This window comes from Lampris incognitus, chromosome 9 (genome assembly GCF_029633865.1).
Source record: "Lampris incognitus isolate fLamInc1 chromosome 9, fLamInc1.hap2, whole genome shotgun sequence".
NCBI classification, from domain to species: domain Eukaryota; kingdom Metazoa; phylum Chordata; class Actinopteri; order Lampriformes; family Lampridae; genus Lampris; species Lampris incognitus.
In genome coordinates, this window is record NC_079219.1 from 7646462 (window position 1) to 7669475 (window position 23014).

General features: G+C 46.1%; 1 protein-coding gene across 1 annotated transcript in view; it reads right to left on the minus strand.

Moving 5' to 3' along the window:
• Positions 1–21646, minus strand: part of megf8 (multiple EGF-like-domains 8) — a 38490-nt gene extending 16844 nt beyond the window's left edge. The window contains 19 exon segments of the mRNA XM_056285709.1: positions 1955–2086; positions 2639–2757; positions 5104–5349; positions 6882–7082; positions 7559–7762; positions 8185–8348; positions 8770–8917; positions 9923–10024; positions 10267–10418; positions 10552–10662; positions 11167–11312; positions 13225–13417; positions 13578–13791; positions 14056–14144; positions 14616–14796; positions 15019–15228; positions 15329–15492; positions 18854–19043; positions 21346–21646. Of these exon segments, the coding sequence (XP_056141684.1) occupies positions 1955–2086; positions 2639–2757; positions 5104–5349; positions 6882–7082; positions 7559–7762; positions 8185–8348; positions 8770–8917; positions 9923–10024; positions 10267–10418; positions 10552–10662; positions 11167–11312; positions 13225–13417; positions 13578–13791; positions 14056–14144; positions 14616–14796; positions 15019–15228; positions 15329–15492; positions 18854–19043; positions 21346–21369 (2990 nt within the window). The 5' untranslated portion in view covers positions 21370–21646.
• Positions 21647–23014: the final 1368 nt, after the last annotated feature.

The following is a 23014-nucleotide window of genomic DNA, read 5'->3' on the forward strand; positions in this document are numbered from 1 at the left end:
ACCTAACACTGACAATGATAGGTGTAATGCCTCCCTTGACCACTGGAAGGATTTTCCAGAAGTCTCCACAAAGCATCGTTGGAAGGCCTCTTTCGCAAATAAATCAAATTTTTTACTTGGTTTGTGAATTATTTTTGGAATGAAAATTATCAAAAGTCATAATTTTCAATCCATTTATCATGCTTCTTTGTCAATGTGTGTATTAATCGCCATAAATCGCCACAAAATAAACTTTGAACGTGGCATGGTTGTTGGTGCCAGACGGGCTGGTCTGAGTATTTCAGAAACTGCTGATCTACTGGGATTTTCATGCACAACCATCTCTAGGGTTTACAGAGAATGGTCCGAAAAAGAGAAAATATCCAGTGAGCGGCAGTTCTGTGGGCGAAAATGCCTTGTTGATGCCAGAGGTCAGAGGAGAATGGCCAGACTGGTTCGAGCTGATAGAAAGGCAACAGTAACTCAAATAACCACTCTTTACAACCGAGGTATGCAGAAGAGCATCTCTGAACGCACAACACGTCGAACCTTGAGGCAGATGGGCTACAGCAGCAGAAGACCACACCGGGTGCCACTCCTGTCAGCTAAGAACAGGAAACTGAGGCTACAATTCGCACAGGCTCACCAAAATTGGACAATAGAAGATTGGAAAAACGTTGCCTGGTCTGATGAGTCTCGATTTCTGCTGCGACATTCGGATGGTAGGGTCAGAATTTGGCGTCAACAACATGAAAGCATGGATCCATCCTGCCTTGTATCAACGGTTCAGGCTGGTGGTGGTGGTGTAATGGTGTGGGGGATATTTTCTTGGCACACTTTTGGCCCCTTAGTACCAATTGAGCATCGTGTCAACGCCACAGCCTACCTGAGTATTGTTGCTGACCATGTCCATCCCTTTATGACCACAGTGTTCCCATCCTCTGATGGCTACTTCCAGCAGGATAACGCGCCATGTCATAAAGCTCGAATCATCTCAGACTGGTTTCTTGAACATGACAATGAGTTCACTGTACTCAAATGGCCTCCACAGTCACCAGATCTCAATCCAATAGAGCACCTTTGGGATGTGGTGGACCGGGAGATTCGCATCATGGATGTGCAGCCGACAAATCTGCAGCAACTGCGTGATGCTATCATGTCAATATGGACCAAACTCTCTGAGGAATGTTTCCAGTACCTTGTTGAACCTATGCCACGAAGGATTAAGGCAGTTCTGAAGGCAAAAGGGGGTCCAACCCGGTACTAGCAAGGTGTACCTAATAAAGTGGCCAGTGAGTGTATATATATATATATATATGTATGTGTGTGTGTATATATATCTATCTATCTATCTATCTATCTATCTATCTATCTATCTATCTATCTATCTATCTATCTATCTATCTATCTATCTATATATCTATATATATATATATATATAGATTCAACATGTACATGGCTTTATGCATGCTCAATAATCCAGGTAAGAAAATCAAAGAAAGTAAGTTGAATCAGTTCATCTGGACACAACGTTTATTGGGGGAAGTGCTTCATTATTTATCTAAGTGAAATCTTCAGTCTCAACTGACTGCAGGTATCCCCACCTGTATGAACATACAGTGGCATAACGACCGAAAACGATCGGTTTCATATGCGAATTGCCGTGAGCGTCAAGTAGAGTTTCAATGGCCATGTGTACTATTCACAGAGGACTGGGAAATAGTTGCAATCGCAACATTGTAAGATGGTGACAGATGTACTCTTAGCCCCCCCACTTGACTGTTTATAAGCGTGGGGATACCTATAGTCAGTTGAGACTGAAGAGGTCACTTAGATAAATAATGAAACATTTCTCTCAGTAAACGTTGTGTCCAGATGAACTGCCTAAACTTTCTTTCTTTGATTCAACATGTACAGTTGCTAAAAAGAACAAAAATGTGAAAACTCAAACTGTAGTAGGTGTTTGTTTTTTTACCTGTCATACCAGTCCCTGCACTCTCCATAAGGGTACTTTGTGAGGTAAGCAGCAAAGTAGAAGCAGGCCTGTGCAGACTCGCACCATGCACAGTGGCTGGAGTTAGAGAGGCAGTCTCCACACGTCTTCCTCCTGTGCAGGACACAGCCAAAAGGAACAGCGAGAATCAGAGAGAGAGAAACAAACGGAGAAATGCATGCAGTGCATCCTATTTATAATAAACTGTAAGGCATCCGGGTAGCGTAGCGGTCTATACCGTTGCCTACCAACGTGAGGATCACCAGTTCGAATCCCCATGGTACTTGGTCGAGTGTCCCAACAGACACAATTGGCCGTGTCTGCGGGTGGGAAGCCGGATGTGGGTATGTGTCTTGGTCAAGGGGGGAACTGGGGGGAATAGCGTGATCCTCCCACGCACTACGTTCCCCTGGCGAAACTCCTCACTGTCAGGTGAAAAGAAGCGGCTGGCGACTCCACATGTATGGGAGGAGGCATGTGGTAGTCTGCAGCCCTCCCCGGATCGGCAGAGGGGGTGGAGCAGCGACCGGGACGGCTCGGGAGAGTGGGGTAATTGGCCGGGTACAATTTGGGAGAAGAAGGGCGGGGGAAATCCCCCCCCAAAATAAATAAATAAAAAATAAACTGTGATAATAATAATCTGTATGAAAAAGAGCTTCTACTTACTGGTTGCAGACTTTAGGACAACTTCCAGGGTCACGAATGGATCCATCCAACCTTCCCCTTCGGCTGCACTGGTAGTCCCCTTTCTTACTGAAGTTGGTCTGCCACTCACAGTATGGGTCCTGCAGGACAAAGTTAACTTTACATTATATTCACATTATCATGTCCAGCATCAAATGTCTTCTGTTCATGGCTGCCTATTCACCATTTCCGAAGCTAGGCAAGTTTACATCAACATCTTTTTACGTGAAATTTGAAGTTACGCACCACAGAACATGAACAGAAACACCAGAATAAAAAAAAGAAAAAAAAGTCTAAATATTGTAAAAAATTTGCGCTTGGTTGAGGTGGAAAAGTTAAAGTTTTGATAAAGAGAAACTACAATAATGGGCCATGGAAACGGCTTTTCACATAAATGATGATGGTGGACAGTGAAACTAGGTGATATGAACAGAAGAAGAAAAAAAAAAAAACGTGGGTGTGTTGCAGTGCAACGGCCACAGCAATTATAAAACTGCATTTCTTCACCCACTTAGTCAGGACATCGGCGTCACCGGGTCATTTTGCCGGGGCTTAAACCCCCAACATTTTGAGTGTCGCCCCCGAATACGATTCTAAATGTAAGCCTGTTTGAAGCGCGATAAAATGTCTGATAGTCTTCGTAACATAACAGCCTGTCAAAATGAATGCAGGTCTCTCCAACTCTGCGTGTGTGTGTGAAAGAAAATTTAATATTCCAGTAAACTAATATTAACATAAATACGTTTAACTTTTTTCCTCTAGTCTGGTACTGTAGCATGTCAATAAATGTTTAATGATAGCAGTTGTGAAGTATTCTGCTTCTCCTCAATACTAATTACTAACAACTACTAATGTTTTTAACATCACAATTCATAATTAATCTGGTGAGTAAACAAGTTTTTTGAGGTACACATTTCAATTCTTCAATGATTAAGACATGAACTTTGAATGTAAATAAGGCACCAGAGCACATAAAAAAAGCATCAAAATAGAGCTCGTTTATCGAAAAAATGGTCCCCCCCGGACCCCTCTACAGAAGTCTGGGCTAAGCCCCAACTATCCTCAAATCCTGGAAACGCCCCTGAGTCAGGAAGCATGGATCATGGCCAGGTACAGCTGACATAAACCGGTGTTGACAGCTCCTCCAATGGCAAGTTACAGATCTGTTGAAAATGATCTATTCTCTCCCGGGCTTAGCATTTACCGCCAGTTGTCGGCTGTCGGCACTGTCGTGTCTTGTGCATGGAGGGGTGTTTATTTTTTAAAAACACCAGTTGATGGAAACACAGTAATTTGACATTTCTTTTATCGACATTTTAAAAGGATGGCGCGGGAGATTGACAGGCGGATTAGTGCAGCATCGGCAGTAATGCGGACGTTGTACCGGACCGTTGTGGGGAAGAAGGAGCTGCACCGGAAGGCAAAGCTCTCAATTTACCAGTCAATCTTCGTTTCAACCCTCACCTATGGTCATGAGCTTTGAGTAGTGACTGAAAGGGTGAGGTTGTGGATACAAGCGGATGAAATAAGTTTCCTCCGTAGGGTGTCTGGGCTCGGTCTTAGAGATAGGGTGAGGAGCTCAGACATCCGGTGGGAACTCGGAGTAGAGCCGCTGCTCCTTCGTGCCGAACGGAGCCAGTTGAGGTGGTTTGGGCGTCTGATCAGGATGCCTCCTGGGCACGTCCAACTGGGAGGAGACCCCGGGGTAGACCCGGAACTCACTGGAGGGACTACATGTCCAATCTGGCCTGGGAACGCCTTGGGATCCCCCAGGAGGAGCTGGAGGGCATTGCTGGAGAAAGGGACATCTGGAGTGCCCTACTTAGCTTGCTGCCACCGCGACCCGACCCCGGAGAAGCGGCTGATGACGAATAAATGACATTTTAAAATTTTGCTTAAACTTTGCAATACATTTTGACGGAAACAGCTATTGTGAAAGCTCTGGCCAAGCATGGCTCCACACCGGGTCTTCCTGCTGGGTGTACGAGAGCTCCATTCTCTTGTCCAGGGCTCTGCGGCGTTCAGTAGGTGTTGCTACACAGGACTGTGCTGACCCGTTGCTCCATCTGAGAAGGATGCTTGACGTCTCAGAGAAAGTATTTTATACCGTTTCACTATCAACGGGTGTAGTTATTGTCATCATTGAGTGCTTATTTGTAAATCTGTTAACGCACTGTTCTCTCTGCCTACACCTATGTGTTTCTAAAAGAGGTATCCCTGCACTTATGCTCTTCCTGAGGTTTCTCCCATTTTTTTTTCCAAAGCAAGTTTTTTCCGTGGAGTTTTTCCACGTCCCGATCGAGGGTCTCAGGATCGGGGTTGCATATCTATGTTTACTGCCCTAACTCTTTTGGGCAAAGTAATTGCAGTGGGAATGCATAGCCGTCTGGGACCATAACCGTGAGACTGTGAGTACAAATAAACGTCAGCTGATAGCTGTCGTGTACCTGAGTGCAAGTGGAGCAGTCCCTGTACTCTTCACACAGGGTGCAGTGCTGCGGAGCCAACAGCAGATGTCGCTGTCCCCCTCGCTGCTCCTCGAGGCAGGGCTCCTGGTCAGGGTCAGCCCGCAGCAGGCAGCGAGACAGGGACGGACACCAACCACAGGACTGGTCTGACAGACAGGCCAGGCAGGACATATACCCTGAGCAGGACCCCGAGCGGTAAGGCTCTAAGAACAGGAAGGAGATCTCCTACGGAGGAAGCAGACAAGCAAATGGAAAGGGTCAGGGTTCATGTTATGCCTCCTGAGAGAAACATTCTTGTTTTTGCAGAAAATGTTTCTGTAAGGACTGATGGCCATTTAAGCCTGAAGTCGTGGCGAAGCTTTAGATTTTGATCTATCTAAATCTACGTATATAACAGGGGTGTAACGATTCATGCACTGACCCCGTAATGGTTCGGGACAGGCCTCAGTTCACAGAACATGGTACACGCTTAATCAACCGTGGAGTCATGGAAGAAGCGCCTCTGCGAATAAATTTAAGATGTACATTTTTTTTGACTATCCATAATTTTGACTATCCTATAGATGATTTCAGTTTTTTTCTTTAGACTGTCTGTGAGAGACAGAATAAACCTCTGAAACCTCCCAGACAAACGTCTGAACAACGCAGGCACAGTCTCTAACTGCACACTTCTGCCAAGGAAGCAAACCTGTGTTTACTGCCACCATGCGTAGCAGACAGTGACTTCACAAAAATGTCAAATACAAACTTTTGGGGTCAAAAATGGAAAAGAGGACATGGCAAAAATACTGCCAGTGCGTTATTTTTGCAATAAAATGTATTATGCAGATTTAAATGGAACTGTTCAAAGGGCGGCACGGTGGCGCGGTGGTTAGTGCGGTCGCCTCACAGCAAAAAGGTCCTGGGTTTCGAGCCCCGGGGTAGTCCAACCTTGGGGGTCGTCCCAGGTCATCCTCTGTGTAGAGTTTGCATGTTCTCCCCGTGTCTGCGTGGGTTTCCTCTGGGTGCGCTGGTTTCCTCCCACAGTCCAAAGACATGTAGGTCAGGTGAATCCGCCGTACTAAATTGCCCCTAGGTATGAATGTGTGTGTGTGTGTGTGTGTGTGTGTGTGTGTGTATGTCGGCCCTGCATGATGGCCTGGCGGCCTGTCCAGGATGTCTCCCCGCCTGCTGCCCAATGACTGTTGGGATAGGCTCTAGCATCCCTGAGAGCAGGATAAGCGGGTTGAATAATGGATGGATGGATGTATAAAGGGCCTTGGATGGCAATGGAATTCACATTTCAAATTTCCTCCACAACATCTCTTCATCAGTGCCCAGCCATGACAGTACTAAGTACCTCACAGGTACAGGTTAACGGGGAGTCTTGCCAAGTCGTGTAACATTTTTTTGCAAGCTTATCACAGTCTTACGATGAAAACTATCACGGAAAGGACCTTCCTCTTTCCAGTCATACCTTTTCTATTCATTTGCGTTGAAAGATGAAAATCTTAACAGGTCTTTTTTTTTGTGTACCAACAAAAAAACCGAAACATGATCCAAAAACTGAGGCACAGACTAAACCGTGACTTTCATGAACTGTTACACCCTTAGTAAATTACCCTACAGAGATACGCAGTCCACTTCTCTCCTGATAACACTTATCAAGGACAGGGAAAGAGGTTAAAAAGTGAAGCCATTTTTCTCAGTGTTACTTAACCCATGGGTAATGTGCTCTTTGGCTTTTGTGGGGGACACAACAGTTATAATGTGCTTACACTCCCTCCAGGCAGGGCAGTTCTGTTCCAGATCAGGGCCATCTCGCTGGTTTGTCCTGAGCTCGAGTTGTTGAGGTAGCCCTCTGCCTGGACCAGGTAGTGGTTCCCTCTGGTCAGGTTGGGGAACATTTTGCTACCATCCGGACGAACCAGTAGCTTCAGCTCCTTCTCCTGTTGAGCTGCCCAGCGGCCCACCACCTCCTTTTCACCAGACGGAGGGGAACAGGATCATGAGCAAGGGAAGGAAACAAGAGAAACAACGGTGGAAAGCAGAGAAACGCTTGGTACGAATGGTTCTTGAACATAGCATTAGTAAATTACATATTCCAGCCTCTTCCAAGTAAAACTGCCCCTTCTATCCCACAAAGCTGAAATAACATTTATATATCCTGGGCAAGAAAACTGCTAATGCTAATGCATGCTCTACTTTACATGCTCTGCTTTACATTTACAATAGATGTGTCCTGCACAACAGCCTGAGCAATGGAAGTTAAAGTGCCTTAGTAAGGAGCACCTCAGCTGCAGTCGTCCTGGGAATGGAGGGCCACTAATTCACCTCCCCCTCCCAGTTTTTCCTATGGGACATGCAACTGCAACATTCTAGTTACAAGCCCTCTTCTCTAACGTCTTTTTATCACTCAAAACTTGACAAAAGATTTATTGCTCTCCTCTCTCACCAGTTGGTTGGAGTTTGGGCCCGGTGCCATGCGAGCCTCAAAGTGGAGTCTCTGGATGCGAGCCCACATGGAGACGGTCTCAGTAGGCGGGGGCGCAGGCGGAGGGGCCCCCCACAGTGGGTGGATGAAGCCCCTGAACTGCAGGGCTACGTCCATCTCCGTGGTGGGGCTGAGGATGATGGTGGTGCTGCGGAGGATGGACACCTGGGGAATGGGATGGAGGGGGCGGATGGACGGAAGTGGAAATGCATCAACAGAAGCACCATTCTCTACAGACTGCTAACACAAACAAGGCTGACAAACAGGCCGACTACTGGGAAACCGGAGGACTTTCTAGGAGCGGGTTGCAAAAACATGGGAGGAGGAGAGAGACGAGGAGATGAGGGGCACGCAACAGAGACACAAGCGCCTGAAAAGCTCCGGATAGAAAAGAACATAGAAAAGGTAAATAAGCTGTACTCATTTGAGATGTTAGTTACAAAAACGAGTGTACGAGACCTGCCATGGAGCTCAAAGCAGGTTTAGCAGGGAGAAAGGAGGGTTGAGTGTAAGCAGAACAGGGGGAGGGAGGGGGGGCAGTAGTAGCGACAGTGTGACTGTTAAGGCTGAGATTTGGGACTCCATACCTTGTCAGGCTGGGAGTCGTTGCGGGGGTGCTGGAAGGTGAGCAGGTGCAGTCCCGGGACATAGTTCTCGGTGCGACAGGAGTGGAGGGAGGTTAGGAAACGGGTACGCTCCCCCCACCAGCCGTACGCCCCAGAGATCTGGTCCACGCGGCACGCACTTCGCTCTGCGAGACCGAGAGGGAGAGGTCAGCACACAGACATCACACCTGACCTCTTAGAAACCTTAAAATTCTATAAAAGTTTCCTTAAAGAAAAAGAAAGAAAAATGCATTGCTGCACTGCAACCAATGCAGTCAATGCATCTTGTTTGGGGGTGCGTTCAGAAAAACATGGGAGAAACGAGGTGACTTGATTACACGCAAGAATCTTTTACGATTGGAAAGGCAGCTCAAACGGTCGGTCTGAGAGGCCTGTCTGATCTCAGCTGAATGCAGTCAAGTCATCGTGTTTCGCCTCTGCCACACCCAAGTCGAGTCTAGTCGCTCTCATGTCAACCCCCGACTTGCCGTGTCTCGGCTTGGAGAACAGTCCCCTCTTTTTTTCTCTTTTTTTTTCCTCCCTCCTTCCTCCCTCTCTTGGTCTTACCTGACACTGGAAGACAAGACTCGTTCTGCACACACCAGCCGAAGTCGCCGGGGGCGCGAGCCAGAGAAGCCGGGGTGCCACTGAACACCAGGCACGACTGACAGTCAGACAGAAAGCGGGCCAGGCCCATGCAACCGGTACTTCCACACTGCAGACACACAACCATGGTTATTAACAACAGCTCTTCTACAGACTGACATTCGCGTTGTGGGGTGCAAGAGATTCTGGTTATAGGAACTAATATGGGATATGGTCAAACAGCTTTTGCGAAAACTTTTATTCTTTTTTAAGGGCATAAGTCACTTTGTGAATTTTGTGTTTTGCAAACTGCCAGTAGTTCAAATGGGACCAACATTTCAATAACAGCCCTAATGAACTGATGGCGGCATCAATCACATGTTATTCAACCAACATTTTTTTGTTGAATTTTTCCACCCTTTCTCTCCCCAATTGTACTTGGCCAATTACCCCACTCTTCCGAGCCGCCCTGGTCTCTGCTCCACCCCCTCTGCCGATCCGGGGAGGGCTGCAGACTACCACAGGCCTTCTCCGATACATGTGGAGTCACCAGCCGCTTCTTTTCACCTGACAGTGAGGAGTTTCCCCAGGGGGACGTAGCGCGTGGGAGGATCACGCTATTCCCCCCAGTTCCCCCCTCCGAACAGGCGCCCCGACCAACCAGAGAAAGCACTAGTGCAGTGACCAGGACACATACCCACATCCAGCTTCCCACCCGCAGACACGGCGAATTGTGTCTGTAGGGACCCCGGACCAAGCCGGAGGTAACACGGGGATTTGAACCGGCGATCCCTGTGTTGGTAGGCAACGGAATAGACCGCCACGCCACCCGGATGCCCTTGAACCAACCATTTAATAATTCTCAAACTTCTTAGCAGTCAAACACGAGGTGTGTTTTGTGTCTTTTTAAATACTGCAGTGTTTTTAGGTGTCCCTTTGGTCAACTGCACAGAGGCAAGCAGTGTGGACGTCTGCTGATGCATGCTATATGGAATGGAAGGAAATTGAACTTGGCACAAGTGACAAGTAAAATTCTTCATTAATTTTCTATATATGGGGATATGCCGGGAGCACAGCGAGCCTGGCGTTCTTTAAGACCGAGGAGACAGTGGTGTGGGGTTTGAGTAAGTATTACCGGGTTTGTGGGCTGGTACTCCCGACAGCGTCCTTCACACCAGCTGCACTCAGGGTTCCTCAGGCACATGCTTTCGTCTGGTGCCTCAGCGCAAACAGCATCCTGACAGAGCAACACACACACACACGCACACACACACACACACACACACACGCATACAAACAAATATTGCAACATGTCCCACAATATCACTAATCTATTGCCATTCTCGTTTATTCTGACTAATATGTTTATTATTTTTCTGCATCCCCTTCCCCAGAAGTCATTCACTCTGGACCATATTGCTGTCGTCCACCATGCCAGGATTTTCTATTTCCTTGCTCTACAATGCTGTCTTCACTCACCCTGTCTCCTGGGTCACTGCTAACAAACAGCGGAACTTTGTAAGCCACCAGGTCACCGCGGGCAACGCCGCTGTAGCCCCCGGCAACCAGCAGCACTCGCCCCTCCATCACGGCTGCAACATGAGAGTAACGCCCCCTCACAGCCTCCCCCCCTGCAGGAAAAAAAAAGAAGTAAAGAAGAGTCTGTTCACGTGAGTCAGCAAATAAGACTGATAAGTGTGTGTGTGTGTGTGTGTGTGTGTGTAACTGGTTACACAACACAGCACATAGTCTACTGGGACTCACTGTGTACAAGGCTCTCTCCAGCAGACACCCACTGGTGACAGCCCAGGTGGTAGAAGAAGATCTCCTCATCATAGCACTTCTCCTCTTGGTAATGAATGTGCATGTTGCCTCCTGAGGAGGAAAGACGGAACAGAAGAGAAATTGGGTGAAAACAAGGAAAAGTGAACAGGATCTGGCACCTCGATTCCCAGCTACCAACACACTGACAGTTCAGGAAATCCTGAAGTTGACCATAAGTGAGGCAAGTTACTACATCCATGGTGGGTCAACTCGGTGAAACTAACTTAACACGGGGCCATAGCATCTAAAAAAACTATCTAAACAAGGACTGTGTCTATAAAGAAGAGAACATGGGATGCTAACAAGTGTCCTACTGGTCACCATGTTGAAAACAGGATCATGGCTCATCTGTTTTTATGAATGTCGACTGTCCACGATGAACAGACAGTTAAGAAGCCCTTGTCCATGCAGATTTGTTATGGGCCTTATGCAAATGGCATTGCACAGGACATCTCCTTGTGCAACACAATGTGAAGCAATGGAGGTCATACAGTAGCAAACCCTCCAGTGCTCTTTATGGAAAAAAAAAAGAGAGATATGCGTTATGTCGCTCACCGTAGACAACCATGTAATTGCCGATGACAGTGGCCGAGTGGAAAGCTCTCTCTCGCGGCCCAGTGGCTGGGAAACGGGAGCGGAAGGAGGTCCAGAACCGCCGGTCCACATGAAATACGTCTGTGTTGTTCACCCTCACACTGAACCTTCGAGTGGGGAGATGTAGTGGGACAGAATAACAGAAAGCACAGTTTTAGTCTGTGGTGTATTCAGTGGCAAATGTCTAAATGTGTCAGTAAAGACAATCTCCACTTGCTTTTTTTTGTAGTATTATTCTATGTGGGGGTGGAGAAGAAGTGCACTGGTACCGATTTTCAAGAATGAGGGCGATGTGCAGTACTGTAGCAACGACAGAGGCATAAAGTTGATCAGCCACAGCATGAAGACATGTGAAAGAGTAATAGAAGCTAGGTTAAGAGAAGAGGTGACGATCAGCGAGCAGCAGTATGGTTTCATGCCACGAAAGAGCGCCACAGATGTGATGTTTGCTTTGAGAATGTTGATGGAGAAGTATAGAAAAGGTCAGAAGGAGGTACACTGTGTCTTTGTAGATTTAGAGAAAGCATATGATGGTGACGACAGAGGAGGTGTGGTATTGTATGAGGAAGTGGGGAGTGACAGAGAAGCTTGTAAGAGCGGTGCAGGATCTGTACGAGGGCAGTGTGACAGTGGTGAGGTGTGCGGTAGGAAGGATCCTCACGAGGATCTGATCAAAGAAGGTTGAATCAGTTCATCCGGATAAAACGTTGTATCCAGATGATCTGATTCAACCTTCTTTGATTTTCTTACCTGGGTTATTGAGCACGCGTCAAGACACGAGGATCTTAGTTTCAGTCCACGTAACAAGAAAAGTCTAAATCAATAGCAACAGCTTCTTACAATTTTGTTCACGTTTAGTAATACATGACAACATCACTTATGCAAGCCCCACGCATTAAAATGATAAAATAATAAGCACAGATACACCCCATTAATAGGTGAGGACATTTCTGCAAAGTGAGGTCCTTTTGGCCAGTCCTGACTTCTTCAGGGATCAATTTTAGGGTTAGGACTTGGGTTTAGGGCTATAAGGTTAGAATTAGGATTAGGCTGTGGTTATGGTAAGGAAACAGGTTAGGCATGTAGTTCTAGGCCAATATGCATAAAGCTGCTCAAGAGTAAAATCTTGGTCTCCAGTGCATCATAATTCTGACCCCCATGTCAATTCAGTCTTACATTTCGGAATAAGAATAGTTGCACCGTATAAAAATGTTTAGGAGTTGAGTTGAGAATGGTCTCAGCTCCTTATTTCTTTAAGGATGCTCGGGGAAGTGTCTTAACTCAGTGCGGAGATACCAGCACATGGCTGCATTAGGCACGCAAAGGCAGAGCCCACACACCTGTTTGGCGGGTATTAATAAAAAGATACAAGCAATTTCTTAATAAAAACAACGAGGGAATGCTGCTTTTGGCTAATATAATGTAAGGTCTTTAGAGGGTGGGGAGCAAAATACAAACAAAACTCTTGCTTCTCTATAAATATAAAAAACATTTCTTGAAAGGGCAATGTAATGGAGTTAAAAATGCACACCAACACATATCAGTATGCCTGTTTATTATGCAGCCCTTTTAATAAAGGCTTTTAATATAAATATATAATATGTAAATAAATATAAATACATAAATTACATGGAGTGTATTGCAGCTCTGACACAAAGCTATCAAAGGCCCACCTATACTTGCTGCTACTGACTGTTTCAGTGCCCGAGGGAGGGCGTTTTGGGGTGCCATCATTGTAGTTCTTTTTTTTACACCATTTTGGTGTACTGTCAATCAAAATGAGATCGGCAGCTGAAAGTAGCTTTTAGCATCTTTATACACAGTGCTTAGGTCCTACTCTTCAGTAAAACATTCTCAACACACAGGACAAAGTTTAAGACCATTCCGAAGAGTGTTTCTTAGACATTTTATAAATACCAGTCTTGATGGATAAGGTTAGGGTTATGGGTCAGGGAATGAATGTGTCCAGGGAGGGTTCTAACTAATAATGACTAAACATTATGGGGGCCATAGGCCTACCTTGCAGTTGTAGGCCTATGGCCCCCATAGACCAGTAGCATTCTGGAAGGGCTATGGAACACCATGGAGTGGCCAGCAGTGGCAGGAGGCTTTCCCCCAGTGGGCTGAACGGTCTCCCACAGCACAGAACCAGCAGTACCCCGCAAGCTGAACCGGTACAGAGCTGAAGAGAACATGTCCTCCTCTGTTCGACCTGGAAATGAAGGAAGGAGGGCGGGAAAGAAAAGATGCTGCTAAAGTACAGCTTGCCTGCTGCAAAGGATCGACTGTCGCCAAGACAACAATTGCAATATTTTTTCCTTAACCAAACGCATATATAGTATGTGACACGTGACGATACCCACAAAACTCACCTCCAAATACATAGAGATAATTGTCCACAACAGCTGCTGCATGATTGGCCAATTTAGGTGCTCCGGGCAAATTCGAAAGGCCAAGCTGCTGCCATTCATCGTGGATTGGGTTGTACATCCAGACATCACTAGCCAGAGCACCATGGGCAAGCTCTCCCCCAAAGATAACCATATTTCCTTTCCAGTCAATTGCTATGTGGGAGTGACGAGCAGCCTGATATGAGTAGAGAGAGGGAAGAGGGGATGAAAAGGGAAGCACATGATGAAGAATGTTTTCAGAATGAGAGGTGAGATAACAGGTTGATAAAAAGAATGCAGGGATAGAGGTTGCACAAGGATAAGGTTGAGAGACAGCTCATTTCAACAGAAAAACTGAGAGCCATTTGTTAAAGAGGTCCATTTTAAAGAGAACGTTTGTTTTGTCAGTACAGTTTGTATTTGTGGCTGAACTGTGTAATTATATTTAGGAGGCACTTACGGGAGAGTGACTGTAGGACCTGTTTTCCCACTGGTTAGAAGTGAAGTTGTATTTGACCAGGTCACCAAGAGCTCTGTTTAGGTCAAAGCCTAGGAGAAAATTGATATTTAAAGAGTAAGTTTAAAATAAAAAAAAAGTAATTAAAAGTTTACTTCCTGTTTAACATGAATATCAGAATCAGAATATATGACATTTTCTAATTTAGTCGACTTACAAAGACTGTCAGCAAATAGTAGATACATACCTGCATCAACCGACAGGCACCTTTTAAAGCACTGAATAGTAATTTTACAGCCAATCTTACCATCTCAATTAGTGTAACTGCTCTAAAAACAGCATGCTGTACTACAGACAACCAAGCAACAGCTATTTTTTTTCTGGTTAAAAAAAAAAAGAAGAAAGAAAGAAAAAAATTGAACCATTAAAGAGCAGCAGGGCTAAGGAACCATGATCTTTAATACGCCTGTTCTCTCTCGCTGTTCTAGTACTGCGTGATGAAGCCAACCTAGAGTGGGTTGAAAATTTAAAATAAAAAAAAGTGAATAGCATGCTGGCATCACCCCCGAACAGGTACATGGCTCCAGTGGAGGATAGATAGACCCCGGCAGAGCCCGTCCTGGGAGGAGTGTTGGGGTCGCCCTCGCTCACACGCCACCACTGTCCTGCCCCGCTGTCATCACGGAGACCGAGCTGACAGCTCTGACCAAGGAAATCTGAACCACAGAGACAGCGCTCTCCTTTCTGAGAGAGAGAGAGAAAAAAAGGAAAAAGATTTGAAATAGTGTGAAAACAGCCAAAAACCTGATGACAATACAAATATGGATTTTAAATTCATCGCTTTACAACAATCTGCATTTCATATTGAACGATGCCCCGCTGAAGGGCCTTGACGAAGACTTGTGCAGGGATTTGTTTGCAGGATGAGTTTTTTACTCCCTTCATCTCTGGCTCCCTTCCTCTTACCTTGTCACACTGACCATGTCGCGAGCAAGCCTGGGAGCACAAAGGAGTTGTGCAATCCACACCTCCCCAGCCCTGGTGGCACTGGCACTGGGATGTAGCTGAATCACAACGCCCACGGCCCCCGCAAGCACCAGGGCACAACGAGAAGGTGTAGGTGGCATTGAAGCCAAGAAGGTTGTAGTTAGCGTCACTAAAGAGATGGAGCAGCATCTGGGGAGAGGAGCAAAAGAATAAACAAAGACGGCATGAACATTTAATAACGCCAACCATCGGTTGAATCTGTACATTGAGACGGGCGTTAGCTTGTTACCTTGCCCGACTTGGCTTCCATGGGTTGCGGTAGTGTGTTGCCACTCAGACTGGCCAGGAGAGGGCTCTGGTATGAGTCTCCATCATACACAAACAGGTAATCATAGGTACACTCGGTGTCCATAAAGGTAAAATTCAGGACAATGTGGTGATTGTTGCTGGGAGCTACAAAAACAAGATATATTCGTGTTATTTTTCACTCAAACCAGAGCTCTACGCCAAATGAGATCAGCGATGATGGCATACACATATCTATTTACTACATCTGTCAATTTGTCCATCTGTACATTTCGATAAGTAAATTCATCCTTATCTATGAAGGTGTACTTTTGTCTCTGGTAGAGGCTATATGGCTAAATGATCACCTTCAGTAATTCTTGTCTGAGTTTATCGACATGCTGCTGCAATAAGCTGACATTCCAATGTCTTTGTGCATGCTCAATAACTCAGGTGAAGACAGAGTGGGATTAGACCTAAGAGCCTGCAAAGGAAATCTTCGGTCAAGGGCCACCAAGTTAGCAAGATCCTCCAGAAGGCACAGGGCCAGCTGTTGAACGAAAAGGTGGGGCAAGCTAATTTTACTATCAATGCTTTAAAAGCCAGAAGAGCAGATCCAACAGACTCACTTCACGCCTAGATGAGACCACTTTCCAACATGTGATTGAGTTCACGGAGAGGACTCGTCTAGCAGAACACGGAAGGTCGAAAACCAGGAAGCAAAAGACCCACTTGCTGTACGCCAGAAACGTCTGCAGACAACGGACGGCACCCTCAATGGCAGACAGAAAGACGAACACCAGACACACACCGATGATGTGGACAAGTTGGTGAAGAATCTGTCCATCAGACAAAGGGGCTGAATTTTGCTGTCACACCGAGGCAAATCCCGCTAGTGGAACTGATCACAGCCACGGAATCGGCGATCCGTAACAACAACGTCACAGATCCTGAAGTGGAGCGACTGCGGACTAAACTTTTAGCCTGCCTCGGCAATGCGAAGGAGCTGCCGTCCAACATCAGCAGAGATTGAGAAAGCTGACGTTACCTAGAGACTTAAATAATTATGAGCCCCTGAAACGAGATCCGGGCAGTGGTTACAAGAAAAAGGTGATAAATTGTCTGAAGCTGTTAGAAGAGGACGATGCTATTGACAGAATTTTGTACCACAGGTTATACTCAGGGCAAGCTACACCTAGTCTGTACGGGTTACCTAAGATACATAAACAGGATGTGCCATTACGGCCTATCGTCTGTATTATTAACTCAGTGACCTTTAACATCTCCTGAGTTTCTGGCATCTATTCTTAACCCGTTGGTAGACATTAATGAACACTACATTCTGAACACTATGGATTTTATGGATAAGGTGAGGGACATCATTATGGAGGAGGATGAAACGATGGCCTGTTATGATATTAGGTCTCTCTTCACGCGTGTTTCAGTTGATGGATTGGAGGTAGTCCATATGAAATTACAAAACAACCCCACCCTTAGCAACAGAACCACCCTTAACACTGACCAAGTGTGTCTGCTCCTGAAGCTGTGTCTTCAGTCCACGTACTTCACATGCAGTAAAGTAAATATAGGCAGTACTATTGGCAGAAACATGGGTGTGCTATGGGTTCCCCAGATTCACCTACAATGGCCAACTTGCACATGGAGGAAGTGGAAAAGAGGGCTCAGATGTCCTATCCAGGGACCCCACTGGTTCAGATTTGTGGATGACACCTGGGTTAAAATCAAATCTTAGGACGTACCACATTTCACCGGCCACATTAACTCTGTGGACAGCCACATCAAGATCACCAGGGAGGAGGTGAAAAACGACAGATTCTTAAGACTGTGAAATTGCAATTGGTGATGGGGGACATTTGATTGTTGATGCTGACAGTAAACCAACACATACTGATCAGTACTTAAGGTTTGACTCTCATCATCACTGGAGCACAAACTAGAAGTCATCAGGACGCATTACCAACGAGATGACAACGTCCCCACCGACACAGCAGCTGGGGAAAGGGAGAAATCCCACATTAAACAGGCCCTGGTTAAGTGTGGTTAGTCTAACTGGGTGTTTGTCAAAGCCAGGAAGACGCCCAAACAGTGCACCAGCCGATCGAAGAGAGGAGAAGGACAACAGCTGTCTAAGCGTAAACCACTGGTGATTCTGTATGTGGTAGAAGTGTCAGAACAGTTGAGATGCGTGACTCACCTGGTAGAACACGTACCACATAAGGCTGGGTCCTTACCACAGCGGCCTGGGTTCAAATCCAGCTCGGGCCCTTTGCTGCCCCTCTCTCTCTCCCCTGCTTTCCCTGTCTCTCTCTATTCACTCACTCATCCAGCGTTGTCCTTGTGGGCGTTATCTGCTCGCACTGCCTGACTGATGATGTTGCCCCATCTGTCCCTGTCTCTTATGGCATTGAAAGTTTCAGCCATCGAGTGTCCTACTGTCGCTATCAAATAAAGGCGGAAAATGCCAAAAAATAATCTTAAACAAAAGAAACACTGCACCAGAAACTGGCCGACCCCAAGGACCGGGTCCCCTGGCACAAACAAGAATATCGTGTATGCTGTTACGTGCCAGGAGGATTGCAGTGACTTGCATATCGGGGAAACCAAACAGAAGCTGGCGAAGAGGATGGCACAACACAAAAGAGCTAACGCATCAGGCCAGGACTGCACAGTCTACACCCATCTACAGGCCAGTGGCCACTCTGTCAAGGATGATGATGTGCGCATTCTTAATAGGGAGGAACGCTGGTTTGACCAGGTAGTCAAAGAGGCCATCTATGGGAAGAGGGAACAACCATATCTGAACTGGAAGGGTGGGCTGAGAGTACACCTGTCACTTACAGACACAATTGGCTAGGAGTACATCTGTCACCATCTTACAAATGCTGTGATTGCAACTATTCCCCAATTCTCTGTGATTAGTACACATGACCATTGTAACCCTAGTTAATGGTCACAGTAATCTGCATATGAAACTGATCGTTGGTTTCGGTCATTATGCAACTATGCTGTTTATAATGGTGGGAATACCTGTAGTCAGTTGAGACTGAAGAAGTCACAAATGCCCCTTTTCAACTCCATGGTACCGGCTCAACTCGACTCGACTCACAGAGTGTCATTTTCCTTTACTGTAACAGTACCCTCTCAGTGTAGCTGGTCTGCATTGATTTTGGCACGGGCTCCAGTTTTTTTCGGGACTTCGACAGAGGTGGTACCAGAAAAGTGGTAACAGTTACCAAAATGCTGGTGCTTTCCAGTGATGAAAAACAAAAACGTCGAGTTGAGTTGAGCCGGTACCGTGTAGAGGAAAAAGGTCATTAGATGAGTGATGAAACGTTTCTCTCAATAGTGTCCAAATGAACTGATTCAACTTTCTGTGATTAACGTCCCAATGTCATTCATCAAAATGTAATCTAATCTGATTTAATGGGATCCACAGGCGATATGTGGAATTTGAACTGACAGTCAATAATTTTGGATATGAGAAGATGCCTTCACTCAAAACTCATACCTTTGATGAGCCACTCGCAGTTCCCGTTGACTGAGTAGTTCCCTGGTCCATCAGTGACATAACCTGGAGGGCCCCTCAGCACCTGTCTTTGGCCCTTACAGTCCCCTGCATAGCATCCAGGGGCCTCCATCAGCAGCAAAACCCCCAGAACCAGGGAAACAGGGAGGAGGGAGGCCATCCTCACCGTCAGCTGTAAGATAGGAGAAGAGAGAGAATGGAATCGGCTGGTTTTGTGAGTTACTTGAACATAACAAATCTACCACTACTACTACTACTACTACTACTCTTTCGGCTATGATTGTACCATGTCGCAAAAGGAGTGGGCAAGGACACTTAAGTTTCAACAAAATCAGAGATGGAGTCATATTTGAGGTATCAGCTATCATAACACTACCAATCAAGACCAAGTCATTGTACTAGCAACCACCTAGACAAGATTTTTCCCTCTACAAATGTGGATAGGTAACACACTCACACACATACACACACACGAAGCTTGGCATACACAAACACACACAAATATATAAACAGCTACATATACATATGCACATTTATTAAGGCTGGGCCTACACACACACACACACACAGCACCTTACATACACCGCACACTATTTATTATCATTGCTGCTTTTTTTGTTCCGTTTTGTTATTTATTACTGTTGTTGCTGCAGTGTTGGGGAGAGTGCTCTCTTGTACGAGCATAATGAGACGTAACAAATAATCTTGAATCGCTTGATCCGAGATTTAACTGATCAAAAGTGTGGGGATGGAGGCCTGATTGCTTGTAATGCATTTTGCTAAGGTTTCATCTAACAGACCCAACCAAAATGCAATTGTTTTTTACAAAACCCCTTTCAAAATTGAATCACTGAAGACTGACTATACGTCAACAATGGGCGCCTGGAACGCCATTAACTTAATTAATATGCAACTACTATAGATGTTGAGTTCTGCAGCGGTGAAAGCGATTTCGAGTGTGTGAATAGTACAGATAAGCTTCCGTCTGACGCAAACTGCAGCGGGGCTTCTAGAATGTAAACCTAACGTTAGCTATCTAAATCCAACCAGTCTGATTCCGCTCAAGTTTAAAGGAGCTGGGCCTGGGAGCAGTGGCGCCCCCAAGGGGTGGCCAGGGGTGGCCACGGCCACCCTGATACTATCCCCGCTGGCCCCCCCCGCAGGTCCCCCCAGCCACTAGTCGCATATGCAGAATATGCTTCTGATTATGCATAATAAGCTTCTATCTGATATCTTACATTAGGTGCTGTTCATTTAAAATCAATAATGTATATTTTTCTTAACTCTCATATTGACAGTTTTCAACTAGCCTATACAGTATACTGCAACAGCATCATAGAATTCCCGAAATTCAGTCATGGCTTTTGGTTTTGGAGTGCCACCCCAAGATTTTCAGTGGCCCCATTTGCCCCCCCCCCCTACGAAAAATTTCTGGGGGCGCCACTGCCTGGGAGTAGGAACGCTGTGTACGCCGGCCTGATTAGGACGGCTAGGGAGTCTGTGTACCCCGGCCTGATTAGGACGGCCGGGGAGTCTGTGTACGCCGGCCTGATTAGGACGGCCGGGGAGTCTGTGTACGCCGGCCTGATTAGGACGGCCGGGGAGCAGGAACGCCACGCACATAAACCTGATGAAGACACGCGCTACACGTGCAAAACAATGCGAGGAAAACATGATCGACAGTGACGAAGGGAAACCAAAGAAGAAGAGCACGCCCGTCTCTGGAAAAGCGCCACGCCTTGTTGTTTTAGTACACATCACCACGCGTTTCTCTTATTTGGCGGACGACTCCCGGTTGCACCGAGGGCACGTCGCCAGCGCTGCAGCGTTACCTGTGAGCTATTTGCCGTGTGCCAAATAAAACGACACGAACCAGCAAGAGGCCGTCTGACCTCTTATTTGCCCATGTCGACCCGAATCCCAGAACCGGGCGAGCCTTTTGCAAAAGACTCAACAAGTTCCGCTGGCTTGCAGCGCCGGTTGCGACCATAACAGCCACAGCTGTGTATTGCGCATACTAGGCATTGTTTTGGTACGGCGTCAGGTCTGAATTACGGGTTTACGTGATTTGTACGTCTTATTGGGAGTACTTGCAGCAACTGTATAAAAAAGATAAGAAAATGAGGACAAGTAACTATCTAGTCTGAGGACAAGTAACCGTCTAGTTGGGTTATCCACTTCTGTGTGTGACTTGTGCTAGCTCAACCTGTCCCCCGCCGACGCTTCGCTAGCAGGTTTAGCTTGACAGCTAATTTGCATAGGCAGCTAGCTAGCCGTTAGCTTAGCTAAGCGTGTGGTCGCCGCAGCGCACAGACGGCTGCAGCGAAATATGATTAAACATATGTATTGGGTATATCTACTGCCACACCAATGGGGGGTCGGGACGCCTCCGCAAGCTACTCAAAATACGGACGACTGCGCAGCCGAAGGGTTAGCCAGCTAGCTAGCTAGCTGGGTCTGCGCCATGTTCTTACCAGGTCTCGTCTCTCCGGACACATTGTGGCTTTACATTGTCGGTGACCAGTCCACCGCTGGAGCTGCGCGCCGCCAGGCAGCGGCCGAACTGAAGAACGGCCGATACGGCGCCGAGGGTATATGGGCACGGTGGTGGGGTGGGGGGGCACCGCACGGCAGCCCGTCCGAGCTACCCAGCGTGGGCCGGTGGCTTCAGCAAATCCAGATGCGCAATCATTAATCGGCAGCCAGAAAACATCCGGAGGGGCGATTTCCTAGCGAGCGGCGCTTGTGTCCCCATAATGCGATAGCAAACCTCCTCCCCCCCTCCCCTCTACTTGGCTCACAGCCCTTGTAAGTGTGCGCTGCAGCAAGTCGTACGAGCAGAAAGACCCAAAATAACGCCTGGTGTAAGACACAATCTCTCCCCCCCCCCCCCCCTCTGGTCTTCTATTGCGATGATGCCCGTTGTTTTCCTGTTTGCGGCTGGCTGGCCGGCCCTCTCCAGTGGTTGCCTACACAAAAGACAGCTCTGGGAATCACTCTATACTGCCCTCCAGTGGCGATTTCCTTTTGATATATATAGATAGAAGAACCCCGCTACAATGTAGCGGTTTGGTGATCCACCCGTCTAAATCTCCTCTTCATCCTGCCAGCTAACCGCCTCCCCCCTGCCCCTAAACCCCCCTCCCACCACAACTCCCTCCCCCCAAATGCTCAGAATCATCTGAATGCCGAGAAAAGTGGTTTTTAGCCATTTTTAGAATTATGCATAATTATTAGTTCTTTTAATTTTCTGCTATTTTTCTGGTCCTCTCTCTCTGGAACAATACCTACCACCTCCAAAAAAAAAAAAAAACTAGGATCATAAGTGCATTTTTGCAAAAATGCATATATTTTGCATAATGCCAAAAGATTTCTAAGTCCCAGAATTTTTTTTATATAGGTGAAAAAAATCAAAGATGCTCAGAATCATCTGAAATGCCGAGAAAAGTGGTTTTTTAGCCATTTTTTAGAAAAATGCATATTTTGCATAATTATTAGCTATTTTAATTTTCTGCTATTTTTCTTGTCCTCTCTGGAACAATACCTACCACCTCCAAAAAAAAACAAACTAGGATCATAAGTGCATTTTTGCAAAAATGCATATATTTTGCATAATGCCAAAACATTTCTGAGTCCCAGAATTTTTTTTTATATAGGTGAAAAAATCAAAGATGCTCAGAATCATCTGAAATGCTGAGAAAAGTGGTTTTTTAGGCATTTTTTTTAGAAAAATGCATATTTTGCATAATTATGCATAATTATTAGCTATTTTAATTTTCTGCTATTTTTCTGGTCCTCTCTGGAACAATACCTACCACCTCCAAAAAGAAAATTAGGATCATAAGTGCATTTTCGCAAAAATGCATATATTCTGCATAATGCCAAAACATCTCTAAGTCCCAGAATTTTTTTTATATAGGTGAAAAAACCAGATGCTCAGAATCATCTGAAATGCCGAGAAAAGTTTTTTTTAGCCATTTTTTAGAAAAATTCATATTTTGCATATTTATGCATAATTATGCATAATTTTAATTCTCTGGGATTTTTCCCTTACTCTCTGAGACAATACCTACCACCTCCAAAAAGAATTAGGATCATAAATGCTTTAGTTTTCGGTCCCGCTATCTACACTAACTAACACAC